This window comes from Siphateles boraxobius, unplaced genomic scaffold, assembly GCF_051911475.1.
Source record: "Siphateles boraxobius isolate OS27281-9 unplaced genomic scaffold, OSU_SipBor_1 89, whole genome shotgun sequence".
Lineage (NCBI taxonomy): Eukaryota > Metazoa > Chordata > Actinopteri > Cypriniformes > Leuciscidae > Siphateles > Siphateles boraxobius.
Window position 1 is genome coordinate 1,554,708 of NW_027509218.1, and position 27,009 is coordinate 1,581,716.

At 36.0% G+C, this 27,009-nt stretch overlaps 1 protein-coding gene and 1 long non-coding RNA gene across 5 annotated transcripts; both read right to left on the reverse strand.

The window, feature by feature from the left end:
* Positions 1–1,181: 1,181 nt before the first annotated feature.
* On the reverse strand, positions 1,182–2,052 carry LOC143731943 (uncharacterized). The gene is made up of 3 exons (XR_013201013.1): positions 1,971–2,052; positions 1,786–1,890; positions 1,182–1,371 (listed from the first exon to the last, which is right to left on the reverse strand). It is a non-coding gene; the product is annotated as an uncharacterized LOC143731943 (long non-coding RNA).
* A 5,146-nt stretch (positions 2,053–7,198) lies between these two features.
* LOC143731939 (T-cell differentiation antigen CD6-like) lies at positions 7,199–26,632 on the reverse strand. Of its 4 annotated transcripts, none has more exons than XM_077222545.1 (14): positions 26,506–26,632; positions 22,786–22,839; positions 21,804–21,902; positions 20,949–21,224; positions 18,423–18,734; positions 17,152–17,463; positions 16,598–16,657; positions 16,197–16,331; positions 14,752–14,868; positions 14,543–14,662; positions 11,792–11,866; positions 9,536–9,631; positions 9,257–9,406; positions 7,199–8,143 (listed from the first exon to the last, which is right to left on the reverse strand). In XM_077222545.1, exons 1-14 carry the CDS (start codon positions 26,555–26,557, stop codon positions 8,007–8,009), a joined length of 1,995 nt encoding a protein of 664 aa, XP_077078660.1. In that variant the 5' UTR covers positions 26,558–26,632; the 3' UTR covers positions 7,199–8,006. The 4 variants fall into 4 exon arrangements, with proteins under 4 accessions (XP_077078660.1, XP_077078659.1, XP_077078656.1 ...); XM_077222544.1 differs by having other exon boundaries at positions 9,266–9,406; positions 21,645–21,902; XM_077222541.1 differs by having other exon boundaries at positions 21,645–21,902.
* Positions 26,633–27,009: the final 377 nt, after the last annotated feature.

Sequence of the window (27,009 nt, forward strand, 5' to 3'; positions counted from 1 at the left end):
CTGTGAATAGCCAAGGTCTCTCAATGTGCGCAGAGCTACAGCGACTGAGCGACTTAGTGTCTGTGCAGCCAAAGACACCTTCATCTTCTGGGAATCGAAACGCACGTGCTTGCCTGTTACCTTGTTGGCTGCATGCAGTCCATCTTTGACTTGAACATCATTTAGATGAACAATGAATGTCCAGTTGATCTGACCAGGGCTGCTAGTTATTGGACTGTAAGCCTGCAACATATTTCGAGCCAGCTTCAACATGTGGCAAGCATCCATCATCACAAACACCTTCTCACCAGTCACTGGATGTGCAAAAAATGTTTTTAACGGCACAAGAGAGTTTGCCTTTAACTGGCACCCAAGTTGGGAGCACATGCTAATGTTAGTGGCATGTCCATCCATTGTGACACACACCACTCTTAATCCACGCTCATGCAGTTCCTCCAAGGCATGCACAATTAAGACCTTCTGTGTGTCTGGTGACAGAGAGTTGGTCAGGTAGTAGGCAATAGGAGCCTTCCAATGCCCTTGAAGGCCAACCACCATAAAAACAAGAGCTTCGATGGCAACATCAGTTTCATTCATACCATCCCCCATATCCATAAATCCAGACATTTTCTCTGTATGAGGATTGTACTGAACATGTTTTTTGATAGCCATGGCATCCAACATGAGTGTCACACTTTCATATTTAGCTGGGTCTTCCTCTTTTCGTCTTTTCAACATGTCCAACATCATCATGTTGAGGCCAGGTTTGGAATCTACAGAACTCATCCACCTTTGTAAAATGAAAAGTAGTTAATTAATGTATTAAACCATTTTGTGCAATCAAATTCAATGTGCAGTCTTTGTGGATAAAATCAATTGTGCAATCAAATAAGAATACCTCTGTAATGTATGTGGATGTGGGAGCTGGAGATGGAGAGACTTTCTCAAATAATTATAGGCTTTTGGGCCATGTAAGTGAAGAGTGAGGGCAAACTCCCTCTGCTCCTTTGTGTATTCGTGGCCCTGTTTTGATAAGAGGTCTATCGGAAAATCTGAAATTCAGTTATAACAGACTAACTAATAAGTGTTCTTGCAATAATAATGGAAATAATAATAATAATAATAATAACAATGGGAAAGTGTACACATAAGATATGCAGAAAGTTTTTTGTTTTTTTTAACAGAGTAGAAATTGAGCCTCTCTTTCAAGTCTTCATTTATGAGGTTCTTCCCCTTAAGATCCTCCAGAAGATCATGCACAGTGCTCTTTGCCCTCCGTTCTCGGTCCTTCACATTCCTCTTCTCTCGCTCCAGACTCTCCACTCTAGCCAAGGCTTCACAGAGTCTGGCCTTTAAACCAGTGGGAGATGCAGGCAATGCATAGGTGTGTTCCTAGTAGAATGTAGGATGAAAATGTTTTGAGTAATGTTTATAATCACCTGACACACATTCTTAGCTGGTTGGTGAATAGCTAGTACAATGTTATACTTGCTGGCTTGCATTCTTAAACGTGCTGGTGTTGAATATGCTTGACTACCTGACTGACACACACAAACACAGACATGCATACACATACATATGTAACAGGTATACAAAGTGTACTGTTATATGCATGTATTGTTTTATAATTTATAATATAAAATGTGAGTGCTTTCCTCTTTAATTGATGTGATGTCAGTAAATTATAACAAAATAGTTATTTGTTTTCACCAAAATGGCATTTTCGGTGAGAGACAGAGAGGTTTGACTATGAACAGGGCGATAATGCTCACAGCTCTTCTGGGTTTAACTAGAACAAATACTCACAGCAATAGGCAGAGGAGGATCAGTCTCTTGGAAATGCTGAGAACAGTCCACTAACAGGCTTTCCTCAGCTTTCCTTGAGGCTTGTGTAGTCCTGGTTGCAACGGGCTAAAAAGGAAATAAAAAAATAAAAAAATAAACATTTAATGGCAAGCTATTAAATCCTTATAATCTAGTGAAAAACCTACTCTTTGTAGATGAGTCGGGAAACTGAAGACTGATGGTTTAGCTCCATCCCTAATCCTGACAGTCTGACCTGTCCTGTCAAAGTCCCCCGAGTTGAAGTGCTCACTGCATAGCACAGAGAAATCGCTTGCGGAAAAACCTTGCCTTCGTATAGCTACTTCCCACTGTCTCTTCAACTCTTTGTTTTTTGGAAACCTTCAATGTATGAGAAAAATGAGCTAGCCAACTATCTAACTAACTAAATGTTAACTAACGTTACAGTAAGATTCACAATATGTCAGTCGTCTAGACGAAACGAGTAAGTTATTTGTCATAAAAGTCGGTTTTAAGAAAATATAGATGAGATGAATATTTAGATTTTCAGGAAATTTACTTTATAATATAAAATATAATATAAGCTAAAACTATACTATTTAAAGTATAAATCATGTAAACTCTCAACGTTCACAGCTAAGTTAACTAACGTTAGCGACATCGCAAACGTTAACGTTAGCTATTTTAGTCTGACTAACTCCGGTGGCCAACTAACGTTACTATTACTAATTATATAATGACCAAATACAACCAGAAACAAATGTTCATTCTTACTTGTGAAAAGTAATTCCCCGAGACCTGTTTTCAAATGTGCGGCGATGTGTACAGCCCCAAGCAGCACATGAAGCAGGCATCTTTCAATTACCGTTATGAGAGATTTGAGAATGTTGCCCTCAGCAAAATGGCGGCGCCGTTGACGTACGCTCCAACGGCCAATAGGGCGTCTATGTATATATTATGTCTATGGTATCACCTACTGCTCATAGTCCTGATAGTTAACGTTAAATCATATTTAATTTTTCAGATGAGTCTACTAAACTTGTTGGTGTCCTTCAGAAATCATTCTAATATGATGATACGTGATGCTCTTTTTTTTTTTAAGATTCTTTGATTAATAAAAAGTTAAAAAGAACATCATTAATAATATTTCACTATATTAGGCTACTGTTTTTTTATGTATTTTGATTAAATAAATGCAGGCTAGATGAGCATAAGACTTCTTGCAAAAACAAAAAATACCCCCACAATATCATTCAATTACCAAAGAGCCTTAGAGATCTTCTATAAAAAGCCCAGAAAAATTAAGTGCTCACAGATTGGGTGTGGCCTTTCCCATTAAGATAAAATTTTCAATAAATTGTAAATAATCTTTTTCTGGGTTGTGCCGTTTCATTTTTCCCCTAAACAATTTCTACCAAGCTGAAAATGAACACAAGAGAAAACATGAACAATCCTGTCTAAAATTATAAAATGAAGGTTTCTGTTTGTGACTGCAGTTCAAGGTACGTGCTGCAATAATCATGCCTTGAATCAGTTGATGGTATGTCATATTTGTTTTTCTCAAAATGTCCATTTCTATCCACAAAACTTGCCAGAAGTCATGGTTTAAGGGGTTATTTTTTAAAAAAAATCTTCCAGGGTGCATGCCCCCGGACCCCACCACACGCGGCTTGGTAACAACCTCGGGCACATAACAGCACCGCTGCTGGAAAAATTTCTAGGGGAAACACTGATGAAAGTATGATGTATTGTGACATCACAAACGAGCAGTTGTAGCAATTGTAACACTTGCCGTAAAGCAAATCAAATTAGTAGTTTTCTTATGTCTCATTAGAACTACAGAAACGCGACCCGATCTGGCAATCTTACATAGCGTGGATATTTCAGATAAAGGACCGCAAAGCTGTGGCATAAGTGCATTTCACCATGTCACGACTTGATGAACCACTGAAACGATTTTGGAAACATTATTTTAAGTTAAAATAAATCTTACTTGGTGCTGCTTTAAGAGAGAAGCCAGAAAATTTTAGCGCAACTGGAAGAAAACAAAACTAGAGTTTTTTCGCATTTCATGGAGAGAGTGCATGATTGCCACAGAAAGGCCTTAAAAACTGCTAGATCTGCTTATTTTTCAATCCTATAGAAGAAAACAAACAAAACCTTAGGTATTCATTTAAAACATTGTCTAAATTAATGAGAAATAAAGCTTCAATCCCAGACGTTTCCAAACAGCACAGCAGTAATGACCCTATGAACTTCTTTACTTACAATATTGATAATATTAGGGAGAAAATTATAACTTTGCAACCGTCTACTACAGTATCGCATCAGGCAGTGCATTGTAGTCTCCCTGAGGAAAAGTTTTATTCATTCATTGCTGTAAGAGGAAGAATTTTCTAAACTCGTTAAATCATCTAAATAGACAACATGTATGTTAGATCCTATACCGATTAAGCTATTGAAAAAGATTCTTCCAGAGGTCATAGATCCTCTTCTTAATATCATTAATTCATCTTTGTCATTAAGGATACGTACCAAAAACTTTTAAGCTGGCTATTATTAAACTGATTAATTCTGTAATTCTAAGTTGCATTTTTTAACAAGCAATTACAGGCCGATCTCAAATCTACCTTTAGAAAAGGCAGTATCCTCACAACTATGTTCCTTTTTTAGAAAGAAATGGTATCTGCGAGGATTTCCAGTCAGGATTTATACCGTACCATAGTTCTGAGACCACACTCATTAGAGTCACAAAGGATTTGCTCTTATCATACGATCGTGGTTGTATCTCTCTATTACTGTTGCTCGATCTTAGTGCTGCATTTGATACCATTGACCACAACATTATTTTAAATAGACTCAAATTATGTTAGCATTAGTGGAATTGCATTTGCATGGTTTAAATCATACTTATCTGACCGTTATCAGTTTGTAGCAGTAAATGAAGAGATGTCTTATCGTTCACAAGTTCAGTATGGGGTACCACAAGGCTCAGTACTAGGACTGTTGCTGTTCACTATGGAAGAAAATGCAATGCTTTCAAATGATATCTCCCAAGGGTAGCATACAGATATCATTTGGAAGCATGGCATTAGTTTATGCTGATGATACTCAGCTCTATATTTCTTCACGCCCTGACGAAACTTACCAATTCACAAAATTAACGGAATGCATAGCTGATGACTAGTAATGTCCTACATCTTAATTCTGAAAAAAAGAGATTCTACTTATTGGACCCAAAACCTCTGCACGTAATAACCTAGAATACCGTCTAACTCTTGATGGATGTTCTGTCAAGTCTCCAGTTGTTAATACCTAGAATCTCAAAATCGACTGCTGGCGGGAGATCCTTTTCCTATTTAGCACCTAAACTTTAGAACAGTCTTCCTAACATTGTCCAGGAAGCAGACACTCTGTCAGTTTAAATCTAGACTAAAAACACATCTCTTTGATCTACCATACACAACACATTATCAACTTCTATAATTCAATGTTAGGCTGCATAGATTAGGTCAGCCGGAACCGGGAACACTTTCCATAAATCCTGATGTACTTTTTACATCATAAGAAGAATGGCGTCTACGCTAATATTAGTATCTCTGTTTATCCCGAGGTTTACCACAGTCCGCCGGATCCAGGCTGTATCCAGACCTGATGAAGGACACAACGACAACTAGTGTCTGAAGTGTCAACTATACTCTGTGAAGGCCTCCTTCCCTTCCCTTTAACTCTGTACAGATAAATGTTGTCAAAATGTTTCCAGTTCACATGGATACACGGAAGCTACAAAAAAATTACGATTTTTTTAAGGCTACACAAGTAATTTGTTTAGGTCAATTTGTATAGAAAGACTGAACACGTAATATGCTTGTGCACGCCGTCTGCGTTTTCACAGATTTTAGGGTTTTGACGTTTCTGAGGAGATACATTTTTGCAAAACTTTTCAATACTTGGACCTTGGAACCTGCTAGTTGTTCTGCGAATGAGCGGACCGAAGCGTGTTAAAGGTTCTCTGTTAGAACTGTGTCTTATAAGCGGCCCCTAAGTTAATAACTAATGATCTTTGCAACGGAAGTGAATCAATCAAAACTAACTTTAGCTGGACAATAACTTTATTCTAGAGCTGCTGTAAAGCCAAAAAAATCTCAGTTACTTTAATTTCTTATTATCACTGTAAAGCTGCTTTGAAACAATCTATATTGTTAAAAGCACTATATAAATAAAGGTGACTTGACTTACATTTAATCATTTAGCAGACACTTCTATCCGAAAGCAATAGAAGCAATCAAACCAACAACAGGACAACAATATGCAAGTGCAGTGAACAGTCCCAGTTAGTCCAGCACAGTACATGTAGCACATAGTACACGTTTATTTATTTAAATAAATAGAATAAAAGGTGTTTGTATTAATAGGTCAAGTGTTGCCAAAAAAGATGCGCATCCTAAGCAGTTCCTTTAAGGGTCAGTTCACCCAAAAATGAAAACTCTGTCATCAATCACTCACCACCACGTTCCCCCAAACCTGCAAGACACCAGTTCACCCCTGGAACACTAATGAAGTTCCCTCCAATGAAACCTGAGAGCCATACATCCCCCCCATCGACAGCCCACACACCCACCCCCCTCAAGCCCCAGAAAGGCAGCAAAGACACCACCAAAATAACCCATGTGACCCCAGCGGTCCAACCCCAACCCCACACTTATGAAGCGACATAAGTGCTTTGCCTGCTCAAAAAATGTAATTTCCACTTTATTTACAAAATATTAATCTCCAACACACATTCAAGAAATAACGTCTGCTTTTGCGTCCGTCAACAAAACACGTTTGCATTATGTTCTTGTGAACGTGTGCCGTTTTGCACAAACAAAGCACTCATGTCGCTCAACAAAACCGAGGCTAAAGCGTTGAAGTCTCACAGACCACACCACCACTCTGTATGTAATGTAGGCTTAAAGGGATAGATCACCCAAAAATGAAAATGAACCCATGATTTACTTACCCTGAAGCCATCCTAGGTGTATATGAAAATCTATTTTCAAAATTTTTTTTTTTTTTTTTACAAAACAGAACAAAACATGACCGGAGAGCAAGAACAACGTATCAACAGAATATTAAGACAGATGTAATTCAGTATAAGGATCCCACTTGTTCCAAAGTCTTTCAAATTTTCCTTATGTCCATAATAAGGTCTACCCATTCCCTGATTGTCGGAGCAGTTTGAGTCATCCATTTTTTAACATTCTTCTTTCAGACGAATACATTTGGAGTTATATTAAAAAATGTCCTGGCTCTTCCAAGCCTTATAATGGGAGTCAGTGGGTATATTTTTTTGGAAGTCCATCAACTTACCTTGTTACTTAGTGTATAGATCTGGTGATTTCAGTTTTATGAATCGTATTCACAGACAAGTTAATTTACTGAAATGTATAGCTTCCAGAAAACCACGTTTATTAAATTCATTAACAAAATGCACATATTTACTCTCAATCATATGCCTAACATGCTGAAAACAGCCCTAATTTTTCTTGTCTCATCACAATAAGTTACTAAATACATTTCATGAATCATAATTTATGAACTTCTGTTCAAATTCCAGAGATCTGAGGTCTCCTTGCCAAAAGGTGAAGGGTTAGAACGAAATAAAACAATAGTTAATAACTTTGTTTTTAACAAAGTTCATAATAAAAGTGCATTGTTTTAATGACAATAATATCAAATCAATCTGCAGTAGTAAGTGAAACATTTTTTGTGTGTATTTAACGTTTTAATGTAGGCCTAGTCTGCAGCAGCCATCAATACAGCAAGCACTGGTAGGGTGCCTTCATTTATGGATGCCAGCTTAAGTCTCAGATAATGCTTCTAAAATTCTTAGAGCATCTTGCTTTTAATGGTCATATCCCATTATTAGGGGGAACATGTCACCCTCAGTGGTTGTGGTTATATTATCCAATCATCAGTCATATACATTTGGAGTAAAAGCACTTGTAGGCTATATGTAAATGTACTTTTTACACTGGTATGCACTCAATGTATCTGCAATGATATCAAAACTTGATGAAACATTTAGCATATATTTTGATTATACTATGTAGAAGCAGACATGAATGTACAAAGAAATAACATTACAAACATGGAAAGGTCTGAAAGAATAATGGCATAAAATGGTTCTCAGATATGTTTAATGGTACTGTACTAATAGTATGTGGCCACTATATCACAATCTAATGTAAGTAGTTAGGTTGTTGTATATAGTTGCCAATGTCATCATAGTCACTTTCAGGAGAGATGGCCTCATTATTATAGGTGACGGGTGAGTACAATGGGGAATCCTCTCTGCTGCTGCCCCCTTTATCTAGTTCTGATAAAAAAAGAAAATAAATAGAAATTATATATTTTTTTAAACATCACCAAAAACAAACTGATCAAGAGGTTTGTATATTGCAAACAGTATGGAACAGTAACTGAATGCACTATCATATATAAAGAAGTGATCACTGTACATTATCTTTACAAATAACAAAAACATCAATTTGGGGACACTTAATATTCAACAATATTATTGATCTGATTGTACAGATGCTGTTGTATGAGAACTGAACTGAGCTGGATGACAATTGATGATAATTTTTAGCAGAACTGCTTTATAGATGAAATGAACTCATTTAATAATTGATTACTGTAAACTAAATCAGCACCGAACTGACTTCAGCTACCGAACTGACTTCAGCTGAACAACAGGCAAAATGCAGATTTTTCTGTTATCACTGTAAAGCTGCTTTGAAACAAATTGTATTTTATAAAGCGCTATATAAATAAAGGTGACTTGACTTTTAAATGTAGATTATTTGTTGTTAGAGTCACACCTTGGTAATTGAAGGTAACACTGTAACAATAAACACTGTAACAACAACAAACACTGTAACAACAAAATTGTGCTCTTTTTATTCAGTTTTAGTTTTAGATCTTATTTACCCCCACCTAAATAATCTGCCACCGTTGGCTGTAAAAGTGTAGCAACTTAAGTGTTACAGTACAATACACAAAATAACAAAATATCCTTTTCACTACACAAAATAAATGTTTTCTCTATATAAGAAAAAAAAAGCATTCACAGAAACTGCCTTTCATAAAGCTCTTACTATTAAACCTTTCATTTGCATCTCTTCTCGTTCAGTTTAATACATATCTATTCAAACTTAAACTGATCTTCTACAGATTTCTATAGATATAGATTCTATAGATATAGATCTTGTTTGCAATTTCTGATACAGATAACCAAATGAATTATTTTTACATTACAAGCGATTTATCTTAGATGATAACCACTATATGTCAGCCACGGCTGTGAATTCACCTGTGATACAACAGCACTCAGCATTCTGTTGTACTCTTGCTTATATAATATTGCTACATTTTTCATCAGTTCTATGTATTTTACAGATTTTCTAGAGAGTATGAAAATCTGAGGAACCTTTAATACTTGCAGCTTGTAGACTGTTGCTGTTTTCCCCTGTATTTTCATAACATTCAGCAGACTCAAGTGAGCACAGGTCCTGTGCATTTGTACCTGTGTTCTCATAGCATTCTCCTGATGAGGTGCAGGATGACTCAAATGAGTCCACTGTGTGAAAGAGGGAAATTATAATACTCATTGTTGCTTAATAAAAGCCTTTTAAATATCTAATGTAAATAATAATATAAAAAAGACGTGTATTTAGTCAAAGTTTTGTTATATATAAATAATTCTCACCACTTGTAGCAGATTCGCGCATCTGGTGTGCTCCATGATTAGAGGAAGTGTCACAGATTTGTTGGTATCCTTTCACTGAGACCTCTGCCGGGACAGCTGAGAACAAACATCATTTATGTGTATTTAAGAATGTAATCATTTATCCCTTACAGTTTTTGTTTAATGGCTTTGCCGCAATTTTCACAAACAAGTGTTCCATTTTAAAACTCCTTGTACTAATATCACAACATATCATCAAAAGTGCACTTTTTCAAACATTTTAGCATGTTTTCAATTGTGTTTACACAATACACAAAATCACACAGTATCCTTTTCACAACACAAAATAGCCTAAATGTTAAACATTTCATTCACATTAGCAGCCTTCTATAATGCTATTACTATGAAACTTTTCATTTGCATCTCTTTTCGTTCAGTTTAATACATTTGTCTATTATTTAATCCAACTGATCCTAATGGTTAATTAATGGATCATTTGGCACATCTATTTCTATAGATACAGATTCTACACTGTACATATTTGTTTGCAATTTCCGATAAGGATTATCAGATGTAATGAATTATTTTTACATTATAGGTAATTTATTTTAGATTATAACCATTATGTTCTATCTCTCTCTCTCTCTCTGTGTGTGTGTGTGTGTGTGTGTGTGTGTGTGTGTGTGTGTGTGTGTGTGTGTGTGTGTGTGTGTGTGTGTGTGTGTGTGTGTGTGTGTGTGTGTGTGTGTGTGTGTGTGTGTGTGTGTGTAAATGGTAAATTACTCTATAACATCAGATTGATCAGAGATGCAACATAAAAAGGGAGACAGATGGCATCAAATACAGCATTTTACATAACAGTGTGTATGCAATATGATACTGTAAACAGATAAGAGTGTGTATGCAATATGATACTGTAAACAGATTACTATGGTAGAGACTGCCAACTCTACATTACTGTAACTCACCCTTATAAAGGTAAACTACAGTATAGATTCAGTCATAAGGCACAGGGAGAACATTTACTGTCTTGCTAGTAAACTCTGTTCTAGCACAAAACCTCATGGCTGTGTCATACTTCACTAAAGAATAAACAAAAATCAGAGGTGTAAAGTCCAGGGGTCAGAAAGTAAAAGTCCTCCCATATGTGTATTCCACCCATGAACTTAGCCAGCTGATTTTACTAATTAGTTTTATCTCCTGCCTGAAAAACTGTGCTAAATAGCAAATCCAGGTGATTGGAACAAAATACTGAGGAGGATTTTTACTTTCTAAACTTTTTGGACTTTATACCTCTGACAAAAAATTGTTTATTCTTTAGTATGCTTTATCTGATCATGCACCTGCCTAAGGTTACTGGATGTGGGCATATTATTATTTTGTGCCATACTTAATGACACATTTTGATAACACACTGAATAGATACTATTACAAACATTATGGATTTTATGTTACGTAAGTTTGGTCATGTAAGTTTTTTAATGTGGCATCTGTAGCCTGTTATAGTGTAATTCAATTATTAAATGACTATTAAATTAACTGACTATTAAATGAACTGAATGTTAAAAGTATTAAATACATAGTGTTGTGTTTTGGTGATTAAAACACAGGTTCTAATAACATATTGCAATAATCTTGTGCTTGAAAATGATTACGTTGACTGAAAATGTGCATAACTGTAATAAAAGCATGGGATCAGGTTTTGAAAGAATTATTAGCTGTGTTACAAGTGTGATCAGTTTGGATTTTTGTAGTGTGTTTGTGTTTTGAAAATGTACACCTTACTTTTGAAATAGTACAAAGCATATAAAACAATATGTTTTCATCAGCCTATACCAGTGTATCAAGTGAAACAGGATATTAAATGAGAAAAAGTAGGTTTTTGTAAAGACTTTTCTCAATTGTTATTGTTTTTCAATCATGTTATACGTTAACATTAATCAAGTCCAGCTTCGTCCAGCACAAGTTCTGTGCACAAACCCTTCCATTATGGACAGGACAAATTTGTTTACCTACAGTAAATCACACTTAAGGATTATATGAATTTGTGACCTTGTGAAATCACATTTTGATGAAAGGTTTTTTTTTTATGTTTCAATAACATGAACACTTTCACAGAAAGACCAAGAATGAATATTAAGAAATGTAAACCGAATTTTGATTTCGATGATGTTGATGTTACACATTCACTTACATACTGTACATACATACACGCATGCATACAACTGAAATAATGTAAAGAAAAAACAAAGTGAGATAAAACCTTCCCCTTCTTACCCTCCTCCATCACACTGTTCAGGTTTGAGGCCTTTACAGCGGGCGTTTTACCTTCTGCACTGTACCGCAATGAGTCTACATGAGAAAGAAGAGAGAAGTCTACTCACAGTACTGTCTACTAATTTTCAGTGTTGGAAAAAGTTTCTTTTAAATGTAATGTATTACAATATTGCTTTACTTCACAAAAAAAATAACATTAACTAAATTAATGTGTTATGTTAATTTTTCTCACCTGGGCTAGGCTTGCTTGTTTGTTTTTTAATGACAAAATAAAGTTATATTTTTGGAAAATATAAAGGCCCTGTCACACCAAAAATTAAATGAATAAGCCTCAGGCTAACCCAACATGGAACCCTGGGTTAGAAACCAGTATTTTTTTTTCGCAGATAAAGGGTACAAAGCCCTCTGCATGCAAACCTTATAATGTGTAGGGGGTTGCACATAAGGCTGAACACCCTGCTTATGCGGACAGAAATACCCTGACGTTTCCCATAATGGCCAGGAACAACTCCTGCGGGAGATAAATAGTTACCGCATGGGTAACTTGAATTACAATAACCTGCATCGCAGTTGTATCCCATACCACCCCCAGAAAAGTTGTTCTCTGATTGGAGACAACACACTGTTCATGCGTTTCAACCTCAGGCCCAAGCACCTAAAGTGAACGAGAACAACATCTCGATGGCGAGTAGCTATTTTCTCTGACTGGGTAAGTTTCAGCCAGTCGTCGATGTTATTCAGCTCACAGATGCCCTGGAGTCACAATGGAACCAGAACATCCATGCACTTTGTGAATGTGCGAGGCAATATATTAATGGCCCCTCTGCTTGAAAGAGGCTGTAGTTCCCATTTTAGTAGTGGAATGTGGAGGCAAAATCGAGGTGCCCAGGAAAAAAACGTTTTTTCCTTGATGCCCATAAGATTAAGCCACAGATGTCTCTCTGTAGCGACCATAGAAGCCATTGAACGGCTGATGGCTTGGGCCATTTTCTTGGTGGCACGGAGGGTGATAGAGCTTGGAGAAGTTCTTTGACTGCCCCATACCCATAGTCCTTAATAACAACAATGGCCGAATAATTTGATGTTGCTGGGCTGAAAGTTCTTGATGAATATGGGTTCTTCCATGATCTCGACACCACAGTGAAATCCAGAAAGAAGGGGGCCAATAGACTGAGTGTGCACTTCTATCACAATGTGCAGAAACATCAATTTCACATATTAAACGTCTACCTCCTCTGAGGAGTTAAATCCTTAATAGACACCTGGCTCTGAGCTAAATGCAGCCAGTAAATCAACCAGAGAAGATGTAGCAGGGTCTGGATGATAGATCAAATATGCCATATTCAACCAAAACAGCATCTAACTCCTTAGAGTTAGAAACATAATCAATATCTATCATACAAACCAAAAGAGATCACAAGTGAGCTTCCGGTTAACATGAGATCTTCCCGTGCAATATAATCCTTTGACATGCAGTAGATAGAGAGAGGAAAAGGGGAACCTCCATCTACTCAACGTTTCTTCCAGTTTTTTTATTTAGTTGCGGACCTAATCCACATACTGCCTCCCTCAAGAAGAAAGTAAAACAGAACCAAAGCTTAAACTGAAACTTTCGGTAGTGCACACATGTACACATCGGGACATTTCATACACAGATCGCTCCTAAACTTTGCTTACCATTCATCTAAACAAAATCAGATGATCAATGATATGATGTGACGGGACGTGACGTGACGTGAAGGCCACTTATGGTAACCTGTACTCGGAATTTGTCCACTGCATTTAATCAATCCAAGTTAGTGCACACACATATACAGTAAATAGTGAAGGCACACACACAGCAAACCATGGACACATAGACCCTGAGCAGTGAGCAGCCATTTGGTTAGGTGCCCTGCCCTGCTACCCCCACCTACATTTTTCCTGCCGTTATTGAGAATCGAACCGGCAACTGAATAATTTCAAAATATTTTGAACAAAGAAGCTGGAGATTCCAAGGGCACATAGGTGCCAAATTTATGGAATTGATGACAAGCTGCGCTTCATCACCTGACCTCCGTCAGCCAATAGAACTGATGTGATTTCACACATGCTTCAGACAACGGCACACGCTGAAGGCTGCAGGCAGTTATGTTGCACACAATGATATCATGTTAAACCAGAAGCACACTCTGAGGAGTTAGATATTGATTATGCTTTATCTCTGAGAAGTTAGATGTTGAATAGGGTATATTCAGTCTGTCAAGTAATTTGAGTTCCATTTTTGAAAAAGTATCTTTGAAAATATATTTTTTGTGAATTTAAAAGTAATGAATTACTTTACTCGTTACTTGAATCTTATTACATAATATTATCCAGACCCCCTTTTTGTTTAGGGGAGAATGGAGATGGTTGTAATACCTTTTCCTCTAACGTGTGTAACTCTGTGTTAACTGAATGTTGTAGTATTTCTTTAAAAAAATATTTTTCTTTTTTTTCTTTTTTTTTCTACATATGTTAAATTGTACAACTTTGTTATGGACTGTTTGAAATTTTGTAATATGTGTAGAAACCTATAAATAAAGTGAGGAATTTTTTATATATTTATCCGAGCACATCATTATTTTTTAAAAATCATGTACCCTTGTACCCTTAATCAAAAACATAAACTCTAACTTGGTAAACTGATGGTGTTACAGCTGAGCCCGTGTTACAATCATCCCTAGTCTTTCCTGATTGCTCAGTATTGTCCAAAACTTAACAATGACTAACTGTGAAAGGTAGATAAAGGAAAAGCCGCTTCCAGACTGATGTCATGTTGCTCATAGTCCGTGTCATACGATCCACTCTCAACGCTACTCTGATGCCACATACGCTGAGGAAATATGGGAACTACAAGCACACAGAGAAAACAATTTAAAAATACAGAAAACAAATGTTAAGTATCTTTCATCCACATAATATCAGTAAAACACTCTCACCCTCAGCATCACTGCTATTGTTTGTAACTTTGACAAGATGGACAGAATCTCTGTAGTTATTTTCCTCGGCTTCAGCTGTGGCCTGTAGGTTCATGTATCTCTTTTGGACCCCAACAGCTAACAGTGAGGGTAAACACAGGAAAAACAGTTCTATACCACAGTATCTAACATCCATCTATAAAAGATGTTAGAAGCCACTGATATTCCAAATATAGGGTACAACGTGGCTAAAGGCACACCGGGGTAAAAAGAGCATTTTACTTTATTCTCTTTTAAACCACTAGAAAATTCAGCTCAGCATTTTTCTAAACAACCTCTTTTGATGTTGCATGTGGAGATTTGGCTGTTCCTTAACGCGATCGCAGACAGCAACGCAAAGTTGATTCTGCACTAATATGATCTAATATTTTATGTTTTTTGTTGTAGATTTATGTAGCAAATTAGAATCGATAAAATTATTGATTGTATTTTGAGACAAAGGTCATGTTAATGTTTTTTAGTTTTGTTCAAGATAATTAAAGCAACAGTTTTTCAATAACGGAAGAATATGTAAAAGTATGGTATTTGGGGTAAAAGGCGCCCCTGCTGTTGGGGCTAAAGGCACAATAATTAACATGATAATAAATTAGCTGACCGAATTTCCATTTGTTTACATGAGAGATTCAGATGGGAAATATCATATATTAAATGGGGTGAGATAATCACCATATTTATAGTGAAACAGTATATGATATAATTAATATCATATAATAAAATATCATATTTGGAGTTACTACTGTAAAGCTATATTAAATTATCATGGGATCTTATTCAATGCTTTCAGAATCTTTACTTTTTTAAATAATTTTGTTTCTGTGATTTTAAAATAAACTTTTAATGACAGTTTATTTACTAAACAAAAATAAATATATTTATCAAAATAAACCAGAAATACAGAATACAAACTTTGCTAAAGTGATTGTTTTGAACAAGTATTAACTTAGACATTATTCAAAACATATTTTACCAAAATTATTTGTATGAATAATGTGGACCACCTCATACAATGATTTTTAAACAAAACAAACCACTTTTATGATTTATTTTAACACAAAATGTGTTGCTCCAATGTTCAATAAAAAACATCTGCAATCATACACCATGGGAGCAGTGAAAGCACATTTTTTTAAGTTGTGCCTCTAGCCCCGTTGTACCTACTCAAAAACACTATCCCATCCATTCTATAACTGCATACAATTGGCTTACTTCTTAATCGCAATGGTTCTTGAATTGGTTTTTGAACGTAAAATGTAATTTATTATTTTTTTATTTAGGGTTTAATTATGACCTGCTCTTCATAGCTTCTGTGAGATTCACCAAAATAAAGGTATTTCTACAAGGTTTTCTGCCAACAATTAGTTGAAAGGTTGTGCTTTAGATGTGTTGGTCTGCAGGTCTGGACCTACCTTTCTTCTTTTTATCATGATGACACAAGAGGATATTTGTGATAACTGCAATCACAAGAAAGAACCCCAGAACAAAACACCCCAGTAACTCTGGAGATGGTAAGAATCTATGTGAATGATCCATTTTCGTTATCTCTAGATGACAGAAAAGAAAATAGTCCCAGACGTGTTAAAAGTACGATGCTTCTTCCTGACATCACTCACCATTTCCATAAATGCAGCCAACTGTGAATATTATATTACTCACAAGTTACCTTTGTTTTTCTTCAAATGTAACATTTATTTTACTCTCCATCCATACATAACTACAACTGCAGTAAAATTAACCCCCTTAATTTTCCCAAGTAATTTACCCCTTTAATCATTTAAAGTTTTAGGATACTTAGAAGATTCAAGATTACCTGTGGTTGCTGGTCCTGATGTTGGTATTTGACTGGTGGGAACAGGGAGACCAAGAGAATCTGGAAAAGAAGAAATGTTAACTTGAAGCTGTTTTACATGGGCTGCTCTGTGCTGCTGCAACCTCTGTGTGAAGCTGTGACCCACTTTAGTGTTAAAGGCTCTGTGGCTGCTTTGTGTCTGTGTTAGCAAGCAGCCTTAAAACTTTACAGTTGTCATAATGTATATGTAATTATTTAGAATTTCATTATTACAAGGGAATATTAGTTAAATTTGTATGAACTACAACACATTGCTGGCAACATTGATGGACAATGCCACTCTTCAGAATGTTTCAGAATGTTTAGAATAACATATGAGCTATATTAGCTGGAATATAGCTTATTTTTTAAGTTTGACAGACATCGTTGCTGCTAAGGGTTGTGTAAAGATTTAATTATTTTAGTGTCCCACAGAAAAAAATTAGAAAATTAAATTTTTGGGGTAAACAGTTGCTGTAACTATTAAAATAGTCTCTTACATGTTACATGCAAAAAACAAAAAACATGTTACTTACTGTTGCAAATCAACCCAGCTGCTTTTGTTTCCTTGCATAAATATTCATTGTCAATATGTTCAGGACACTGCCATAGGTTTTTGCTATTCTGGTCACAGATAAAATACCAGAGTGATTCATTTTTATGTCTGAAGGGGGGGTCAAAGGCTGTAAAATATTTGACCATTCCACAATTCAGCATATCACAGGCCATTGTAGCTTCTTCCATCTGCCAGCACGTGTCACACACAGTTCCCCATCTACCATTGCGATGGATTTCCACTCTCCCAGCACATCGATCCAGACCACCTGTCAGTCGCAGAGCCTTGTATTCTTCATTAAAATGTGAGGAGATATGTGAACAGACAAATGCAAAGAAAAAAAAAATCTTACAATCATTTCAAACACATGCAAAATGTTATTCACCCGTGGCACAGACCTCGGCAGTTCGCAATTTTTTGACACAAAGGCTTTAATTACTTTATAATTTTATAATGAATCCCTCCATTAGCCAAAGTCTGTGGCATCAAATTTTTGAAAGACACTTTTAGAGGTTTTAGACTGCTTTTACCACTATATACCATGACGTTTTCTGGTGATGCGGATAGATGAGTGTGAACCCAATTGCAGGTACTTCATTGAAGGTTTTAGGAATGAACAGGTAAGTAACAGAATATTGAGAACAAACATGCAGTGGTAGTACAATGAGGACAACAACATTAGAGAATCAGCTATGAAGAATCAACGATGGAGAAGCAACACTGAAGAATCAACAATTGAGAAACACAGGCATGTACTTTACAGGGTATGAGTCTTTGCAATCAGTTAAAGACCAGACACTGTCTGTTTACCGTTTAACCCTAGATGGACCTCAAGGTCATTAAATCTTACTTTATCTACTTTATTACTGACATTTTATTCTGAATGTATAACCAGAAGAGAACTGCCCCCCTTGTTTCTTCCAAGGTTAGTTTTCTCCATTATCCAACATCAAATGTAGTTTTTCTTTCCTTGCCACAGATGATTTTGGCTTGTATGCTCTAAGGGACTAAATTATTATGTACTATGAATTTTCTTTTTTATAAGTATGGCATGACTTTAACTTCTCAGTTAAACTTCTCAATTTAAAACCTTAAAACATATGAATCTTAAGACAACAAAAAGGTTCAAATATCTGTCATCGAATAGTAATTATTGACGTATTTGGCTAAAATATGGATCCATACATAATGAACTCTTTTATCAACATTGCTTGAGATGCCACTTATAACTACCCACATAGTATTACATACCTGAGCAAACCACACCTGCGTCCTCCTTATGACCACAGTCATGTCCTTGAGTAAGTGCTGGGCATTCCCATAAGCTCCTCTCTTTTCCAGTACAGTTGAGTTCGTCCAGGTGTATGGGGCCTGTACCCTGGCCGTACGGCTCACCTTGACCACTGACAGACACAGCGTGCCCACAACCAAGCTGTGAACACACCACATTTGCATCCTCCACGTCCCATTTATCATCACACACTGTGCCCCAGGACCCCCGCCACACCTCCACACGGCCCCCACAGCGATGACTGCCCCCAACCAATCGGATAGCAGCATTGCCTGAAGAACCAGTTGGGACATATAAACTTAGACAATACCACATTTTTTTACATTATTTAGACAAAGAACCTTTTAAGTACAAGCCAAAATCATGCTTGCAGCAATGCACTTACTGGAATGTTTATGGGGAAAGTGTATCAAAGGGTATAAAAGTAGAAATGTGCTGCTTTTTTCCATACAAAACTGTTTGCAAATTGAATTTCAATTCAAGTTTGGACTACTGTTCTAGGAACATCTGGTTATGTGTTACCAATGTAATTCCTGCAGGTGTGTAAACAACTCTCCCCAGAATGCAAAATTGCTATGGCCCAGATCCGGCCCATATACTGCGTGGAATGATGACATTTGGGCGTTCTGCTCCTGTATGACAGATCTGGGCTACAAGAAGGCCATTGCACAGCCACATGTCAGCATTTTAAAGGATTATTTCCGGTGGTGCAACAGGTGCGCTTTCTGAAACTCATGCTGGGCCTGCCCCTTGCTTGTGACAGCGCCGGTAGCCAGATTAGACACATTTTTGTTTTGTGATATTTGGGGCATATTCACCATTTTCCACATGGGCCACTTTAGGGTCACACTCAGATTACACATTACAATGTGTAATCTGGGTGTGACCCTAAAATGGCCCATGTGGAAAATGGTGAATGGAAAATGGATAAGCAGTGCAGCTTTGCCTAAAAAAAGCCCACATGCAATTTGGGATGTTTGGGAAATATTTTCTATTACACATGTGGGCCACTTTAGGCTCACATTTATTTTGTTTGGGCCAGAAGGCAGCCAACAGTGCCACATCATTACCTGAAGTGGCCCACATGGTAATGAAATGAGTAGAAAACTTGGATGTAATTAGTCACACGTTTAGTGTGTGATTTTATCACATTAGCTCCACGTGCAATGTGCAAGTTATATTATCATTTCAAAATAATCTATTTCAGTGTTTCCCAAACCTGTCCTGAAGGACCACCAACACTGCACGTTTTCTTTTTCTCCCTAATCAAACACATCTGATTCAACTCGTCAGCTCATTATCACACGTGATTCAACTCATCAGCTCATCACATGTGATAATGAGCTGATGAGTTGAATCAGGTGTATTTGATTAGGGAGACAAAGAAAACGTGCAGTGTTGGTGGTCCTTCAGGACAGGTTTGGGAAACACTGGTCTATTTGAACAGTTTATCCAGGTGAATTGTTCCATTTTAAGTTCTTTACTGTAAAAATGATTTTTGCGTTTTTGAGTTAAATTTTCACAAATAGAGGCATGCATTGAAATTATTTTCTGTGGTAACTGACAACATGTCACAGATGCTGTCACAGAACTAAAAGGTGCAATATGCAGGATTTTCAGGAGGGGAAAAAATAAAGTATATTTATAAAAAATGCCTCTCAATCATTACTCATGGTCCACTAGAAGTGTGTGGTGGTGTTTGTGTATACAGAGACATAGTCTTGTTCCTGTAATTCCTGAATTTTGTGGCGTGATTTTTTCCCCCCAAACCACTTCAGTGGAAATCCCGCCCTGCAGCTGATTTCATTGGTTTAGGTTACAGTGAAGGGTAGGTTTAGGGATCAGTGTTTGGTGTAGGCAATCAGTACAGTGATTGACATGACCAATGAAAAATTTAGAATCAGCTGCAGGGCAGGATTTCCACTGAAGTGGTTTGGGGGGAAAAATCACGCAATTTTGTGCGACACGTTTCTGGGCTGCAACCTTTGTCCAGCAGGTGTGCAGCTCTAGCCAATCACAACCCACAGTGCAGGTGAGGGCGGGACTTTGTCTGTGCCTGAAGCTCTGGATGGGAAGCAGTTGTCGTCTCGACACAAAACAATTTTGCTATTGTCTTTTTGACTACTATCTGTAACTCGAGTGAGATTATTAGGCATTGTAATTAAGTTTTTATGATGACATGTAATTATTAGCGAGCTAGACTGAAATGGCTAAAACTCGATCGCAAACAGCCACAGTCAGCTTATCTTCTCTTGCATATACACACACAAAAATGCTATTCATGCATGGTAAACACAATATTTCCAAAATACCTCATCACTCATCTTCCCGCAGATAATTTCTTGAGTCATGTTCCACCCACGAGTAACTGAATATCCTGCATAGTGCATCTTTAACTTGTACTGAACCCAGAACATTTCTTTAAATTAATATACCATCATCTTTTTCATAACTGTTATATTGTAATGAAAAAATTACAAACTTACCGCATTTAACTTCAGATAGGACTGAGCAATTAAGGTTAGTAACCTCCGTACAGTTCTTTAATTGATAGTTGTGATAAACACAGTTAGTGAAACAGGCTGTGTTCAATGGCACACTGCTCTGACTGAGACTGTAGACCTTTCCACAGCCAAACTCATGGCAGATCTCACTGGACAAATTGTGAAGAGTGTCTTCAGTCAGAGACACTGAGGATTCTGTGTCTGGGGATTTAATAGTCCAAGAACATGGCCTAGATATTAGAGCCACAGAGGGAGAACCTGGGGGTGAAAGAAGAAAATCAGCATTTATAAAGTTGGATATAGGCCATGCTAATAAAGCTGTGCAATGCATTCCTTATGACTGATACATTATCCTATAAACATACATATAGTATTGATATAGTATATTTACTATATTACCAGAATACTAAACAGGATACTGAATATAGTCATTATGTAATAGATTTAAATTTGTTTTCAAAATACTTTTAAATAATAAATTAATGAAATGAATAATATTAAAATAAATACATTTTAAAAAAATGTATCATGATTATATGTACAGAAGTTAATCTTACACTTATACTGTATTACTATCATTATTTCTTGTATGGGAACAGTTTTTACAATTTCACATTGGCCTATTACATGCCAACCTACAGACATGTTCTATTTCACGTCACACTGCATGGTTCTTACCACAAATAACCTCAGAAAGCATTTTGCAGTGGCTTTTTACAGTCTGAGTACAGTTGTTTAGCTCAGAGCTATGGTAAAGGCAGCCTGTGAGACAGGTACTGCTTAATTCTGCATCAAATGCCTTTAATTTATACACATCATCACATCCCAGGGACTGACAGATCTGAGAAGAGAGACTGTTTATATCCTCCACGGCTATAACTGGGGTGTTGTTTCTAGAGGTGCTGAGGGTCCAGGAGCACGACCCAGAACGCTGATCTGCTTGTGACACAATTGAGAATACAAGAAAATTTACTTTTTACAATTTACTTTCTCAATGCATATTCCTGGTCTGTGAATTGAATTGAAATTATTAATATGAAAAAATGTGTTGTGAAAAGCACTATACTAAGCGGCTTTACAGAAAATGCATCCGTCTACATTACAATTTAAAGTGATTTGATATCAGAGGTGACTGTGTCCAAGTAATGTATTTCAGAAATGTACATATAAAAATCACTCAGTTACTGTAGCTAACAATGTATAAATTTAAGGCAGACACAATGAAGTCATTATTACAAGTTGTGAACATGATTGCGATATAGAAATTACATACATTACTTATTTTATGAGCTAATGTAAGCTTGCTAAAACAATGCCTTCATTTGTTTTTCATGTTGTGAATAACCTGTTTCTGAAATACTGATGTTGTTACATAAGGGCACAACCCCAAATAAAACACGGCACAATTCTGCCTTTTGAACTTGGGTAATACAAATAAACACACAACATACGTTTAAAATAAACTATAAAAATGGCGTTCAAATAACAATAGCATAGAGCCCAACATGATCTGACATCTCACAGGCTGCCTGTTTGATGTGACACCTGTTTTAGTGCAACAAAGTGAAATATAGTGGAAGTGAGCAAATTTGCAGGGGTTGAATAATAAGAGCATCACCGCAACATCCTGTCACACTCTTCAAAGCGGTTAAGAATTATGTGAAGTTCTTCACGATGCTCCAAGGCTTAATGTCAAAACATTCAGCAGTCCACATTGAGGCACAAAAAAGGAGTGATAACTACTAGTGTAAACTACTAAAGGAAGAATTACCCATTATTATCAAAATGACATACAATTTTAGGAAAGCAAATAACTCACATTTCATATTGACCTTGACCTTTGGATGCTCAGTAGAGATGATATTGTCGTATCCTGAAAAAAGGGCAAGCAATTTTACAGTCTTTGTAAACTGTTGTCTCTATATTACATAGCCGGAATAATATTTTTACTAAACTACTGAAGTAATGGTCACTAGAAAAAATGACATGTTTTTATTCCACCATGTGTTTTTGTTCCAACTCTCAGACCATTGCACAACACAATGTTTCTGCTCATGTTTTAATCTTTGGGTCCACTGAAAGATTTACCTAGAGATTGGCATGGTTTTATTTCAGTTAGCCTAATAACTGGTATGATTTGCATTAAGAGATGATCTTATGGAAAGTGCCCCATGCCAATAGGTATGGTGAAGGGAATGTGATGATGTGGGGCTATTTTAATTCCAAAGGCCAAGGGAACTTTATCAGGATGCATAGTATCCTGGATCCATGAAACAACTAGCCTTTAAAAATAAAAATCTGCCTGCCTCTATGGGAATTTAACATAGGGGTGTCCTGACTTATGCAACCTGTATTTTAACTTTAAAAAATAAAATTGTATTTATTTACGATACATTATTCATTCACAAAGAAAATTGGTGTCCTTAAAGGTTGGATTTTTCCTCATTTTTTTAAATTAAAGGGTTAGTTCACCCAAAAATGAAAATTAAGTCATTAATTACTCACCCCCATGCTGTACCAACCCCGTAAGACCTTCGTTCATCTTCGGAACACAAATGAAGATATTTTTGATTAAATCTGAGAGGTGGATCACTGCTACATAGGCTGCCAGAGGGAATGAAACTTGACGGCCCAGAAAGTCATTAAAGAACATGTTTAAATATTCCATGTGCCTACAGTGGCTCAACTATAAGTTTATCAAGCGACGAGAATACTTTTTTCCCGAAAAAAACCCCATAAATAACGACTTTATTCGACTATTCCTTTTCTTCCTTGTGGGCCTGAGACGAGAGTTCAAGAGATTTCCACGACGCATGCGCGAGAACTGAACAAGAAGTATTAGAAGAACGTCCTCTTCTCAGTTCTCGCGCATGCGTCGTGGAAATCTCTTGAACTCTCGTCTCAGGCCCACAAGGAAGAAAAGGAGTAGTCGAATAAAGTCGTTATTTATGTTTTTTTTTTCGGAAAAAAAGTATTCTCGTCGCTTTATAAACTTATAGTTGAGCCACTGTAGGCACATGGAATATTTAAACATGTTCTTTAATGACTTTCTGGGCCGTCAAGTTTCATTCCCTCTGGCAGCCTATGTAGCAGTGATCCACCTCTCAGATTTAATCAAAAATATCTTCATTTGTGTTTCGAAGATGAACGAAGGTCTTACGGGGTTGGTACAGCATGGGGGTGAGTAATTAATGACTTAATTTTCATTTTTGGGTGAACTAACCCTTTAAGGCATTAAGATCAGTTTCCAAAAGATGATTTTTTATTCCTCTTTTTAGTCAACTTTAGCATGTGTGTGTTCACTTATGCTAGGCACTGTAGATGGCAACTGAATGATTAATTACATAATGATAGCTACAGATGCAGTAGTACATTCAGAATCTGCAAAATTATAATACTGTATACAAAATAAGAGGGATTATAAAAAATGCTTGTTTTTTATTTAGTACTGCCCTGAATAAGCTATTTTAGATAACAGATGTTGAGCTTAAAAGACAAAATAAAACCTGAATTTATAAAATGAGCCAGTTCAAAAGTTTAGAAATGCTTGATTAAATGCAAATCTGTCAAGCAATCTTTCTTTTGAGATCCATTTCACGCTGAGGACAACTGAGGGCCTCAAATTCAAGTATTACAAAAGTTGCAAACATTTATTGATGATCAAGAAAACAGCACAATGCATTAGGACAGGGGGGTTACGAACTTTAGAACAGGATGAAGACGTATAACTGTTTCTTATTTTGCTTTTCATTTAGTACCCCAAGCTTTAGACGCTACAGAATATGCTTATATGTTTCTCAGAAGAAAAAATAAGAAGCTACAATTTTCCTGGTCCCCGTTTAAAAAGTTTTCACCCCCAGCTCTTAAAACATCATGTTGAGTTCTTGAGCATCAAATTAATGTTTGGACCTTTTGTAATAGTTGTGTATGAGTCTCTCAATTATGAGAAGATGGATCCCAAAATCATATTCAAAAGATGCTGAAAGGCAAATAATGTTCAGGAAATAGAGAATTTTTCTGAATAACAGTATGCATTTTAACTACGCAGGACAAACAAGGAGCTCCTGAAAAACGATCACAAAACTAACAGGGTGATTTTTTAAAATCTTTTTTTTTTTTTTTTTGTGGAAACACTATGTAAACATATTTTATGTGTAACAGCTTATTTAGGCCATGTAGAACTAAAAAACAATTGGTATGTTTTATGATCCATCTTGTCTTGTTAAAATTATTAACATTTTGTAGAATTCTGCTTAGCTGCATTTTATGATATTCAACCATCCTTATATGCTTTTTTAACACAATAATCTTTTAGTCTTGACTTCAATGTAATAGAAAGCATTACTGAATTGTTTACAACAGCTTATGATTTGTACCTCTATCTTTCTTTGTATTGAAAGATTTTTTTTTCAATTATTATTATTGCTTTATTTGCTTCGGTTTAAAAATTCAGTACTGTGCAAGTCTTAGGCACGTTAGTATTTTCACCCAAAGAAAAATGGTTTTAAGACAGTTTTTTATATCTTTTGCTGTAGTGCATATATATATATATATATATATATATATATATATATATATATATATATATATATATGTCAGCAGCAGCAATCTTAAAATGACTGCAGTCACTAACTCTGCCTGTCAGAAAAGTTAATCAAAGAACAAAGGTAACAGAGAAAATCACTCACTGCTCTTGACTACAGAACTTTGTAGCTTTAATAAGGATCAATCTGTATTTAACTTATAATGCAGTGCAGACTGTTTGATAACATTATTAAATTTCTGTATATTACCTATTAGACAGGTAGGAAGGGCAACTGTAAATATGACATTCATTATGGGTTTGTGAGGATTAAATTTAAGTAAAAAAAGGCTTAACAAATATAACTTAAATGAAAAAAAAAAGTATAGCTTTCAATTGTGTTGATTAATGTTGAATGGCTATAATTAATGTTTAAAATGGTTGGGGGGGCATTTTCATCCAGACATCAGTAGCTGTATTAGTATACTGGCCTTCATTCATAAAAATAGAGATTAGAGATTAACTGTGAGATGATTACATTATAAAATATATTAAAAAGTAGTTTTTAATTGCAATAAATCACAGGAAAAGTGTGATTAATCGATTGACAGCACTAAAAATGTTACAAGACTATTTAAAATAAACAATGTTCTTAAAACTTTCTGTTTAACAAAGATTCCTGAAAAAATACAACCATTTTCAGCTGTGATAATTAAAGTTTGAGACATTTTTTTATTAGAAATATTATAATGATTTCTTATTATCATTATACTAATGAAATAACTGGAGTACTGGCAGCTGAAAATGGAGCTTTGCCATCACAAGTAAAATAACATTTTAAAATATAATCAGAAAATAGTTATTTAAAATTGCCATAATCCTTAACACTACTGCATTTTAATAAATAAATGAGGCCGTTGTAGACATAAGAATCTTCTTAAAGAAAATATTACTGATCCCAGATAGATAGATTAGATAGATGGTAGATAGATAGATGATGGATATATAAATAGATACCTTGTATAAAAGACACAGTTTGGACAACTGTCATGATCTTAAAAGCCTCCATTCTTCATGGGCTTGACGAGGGCTGTTTTTAGTACTGCTTTAGTACCTCACTTTCTGAATCACTGGGAGGAAGTGAGACTGCCTAGCCAGTTTTGTGTGTGTGTGTGTGTGTGTGTGTGTGTGTGTAAACCATACTCCCTTACAAAAGTTTAGTTTTCACTTTATTTTGATGGTCCCTTTAATATATTCTGTTGTCTGTATGTAACATTGCACCTACATGTATACTAACTCTCATTAAAGTATGAGTAGAGTTTTTGGCCAAATCCACACGAAGCCAGAGCTTTCCCTATCCAATGTTTTTTTTTTCCTCATTCTAAAAAAAATTCCGTACACACGAAACCACTGAAACCGACTCAAACCGATGTAGTACAAAATAGGGATGAGTCACGATATTCGATTTGTTAGCAGACACAAAGTTTGCCACAAAGAACCGGCAAATGTAGCCTAATCATT

Coding starts and splice junctions, on each gene's coding strand:
- LOC143731939 (XM_077222541.1), bottom strand. CDS start 26,557: ATGGAGGCTTTTAAGATCATGACAGTTGTCCAAACTGTGTCTTTTATA. Junction 16,332..16,597: donor ATCAGGACCAGCAACCACAG/GTAATCTTGAAT, acceptor TCTGTCATCTAG/AGATAACGAAAATGGATCAT. Junction 9,407..9,535: donor GCGCGAATCTGCTACAAGTG/GTGAGAATTATT, acceptor TCTTTCACACAG/TGGACTCATTTGAGTCATCC.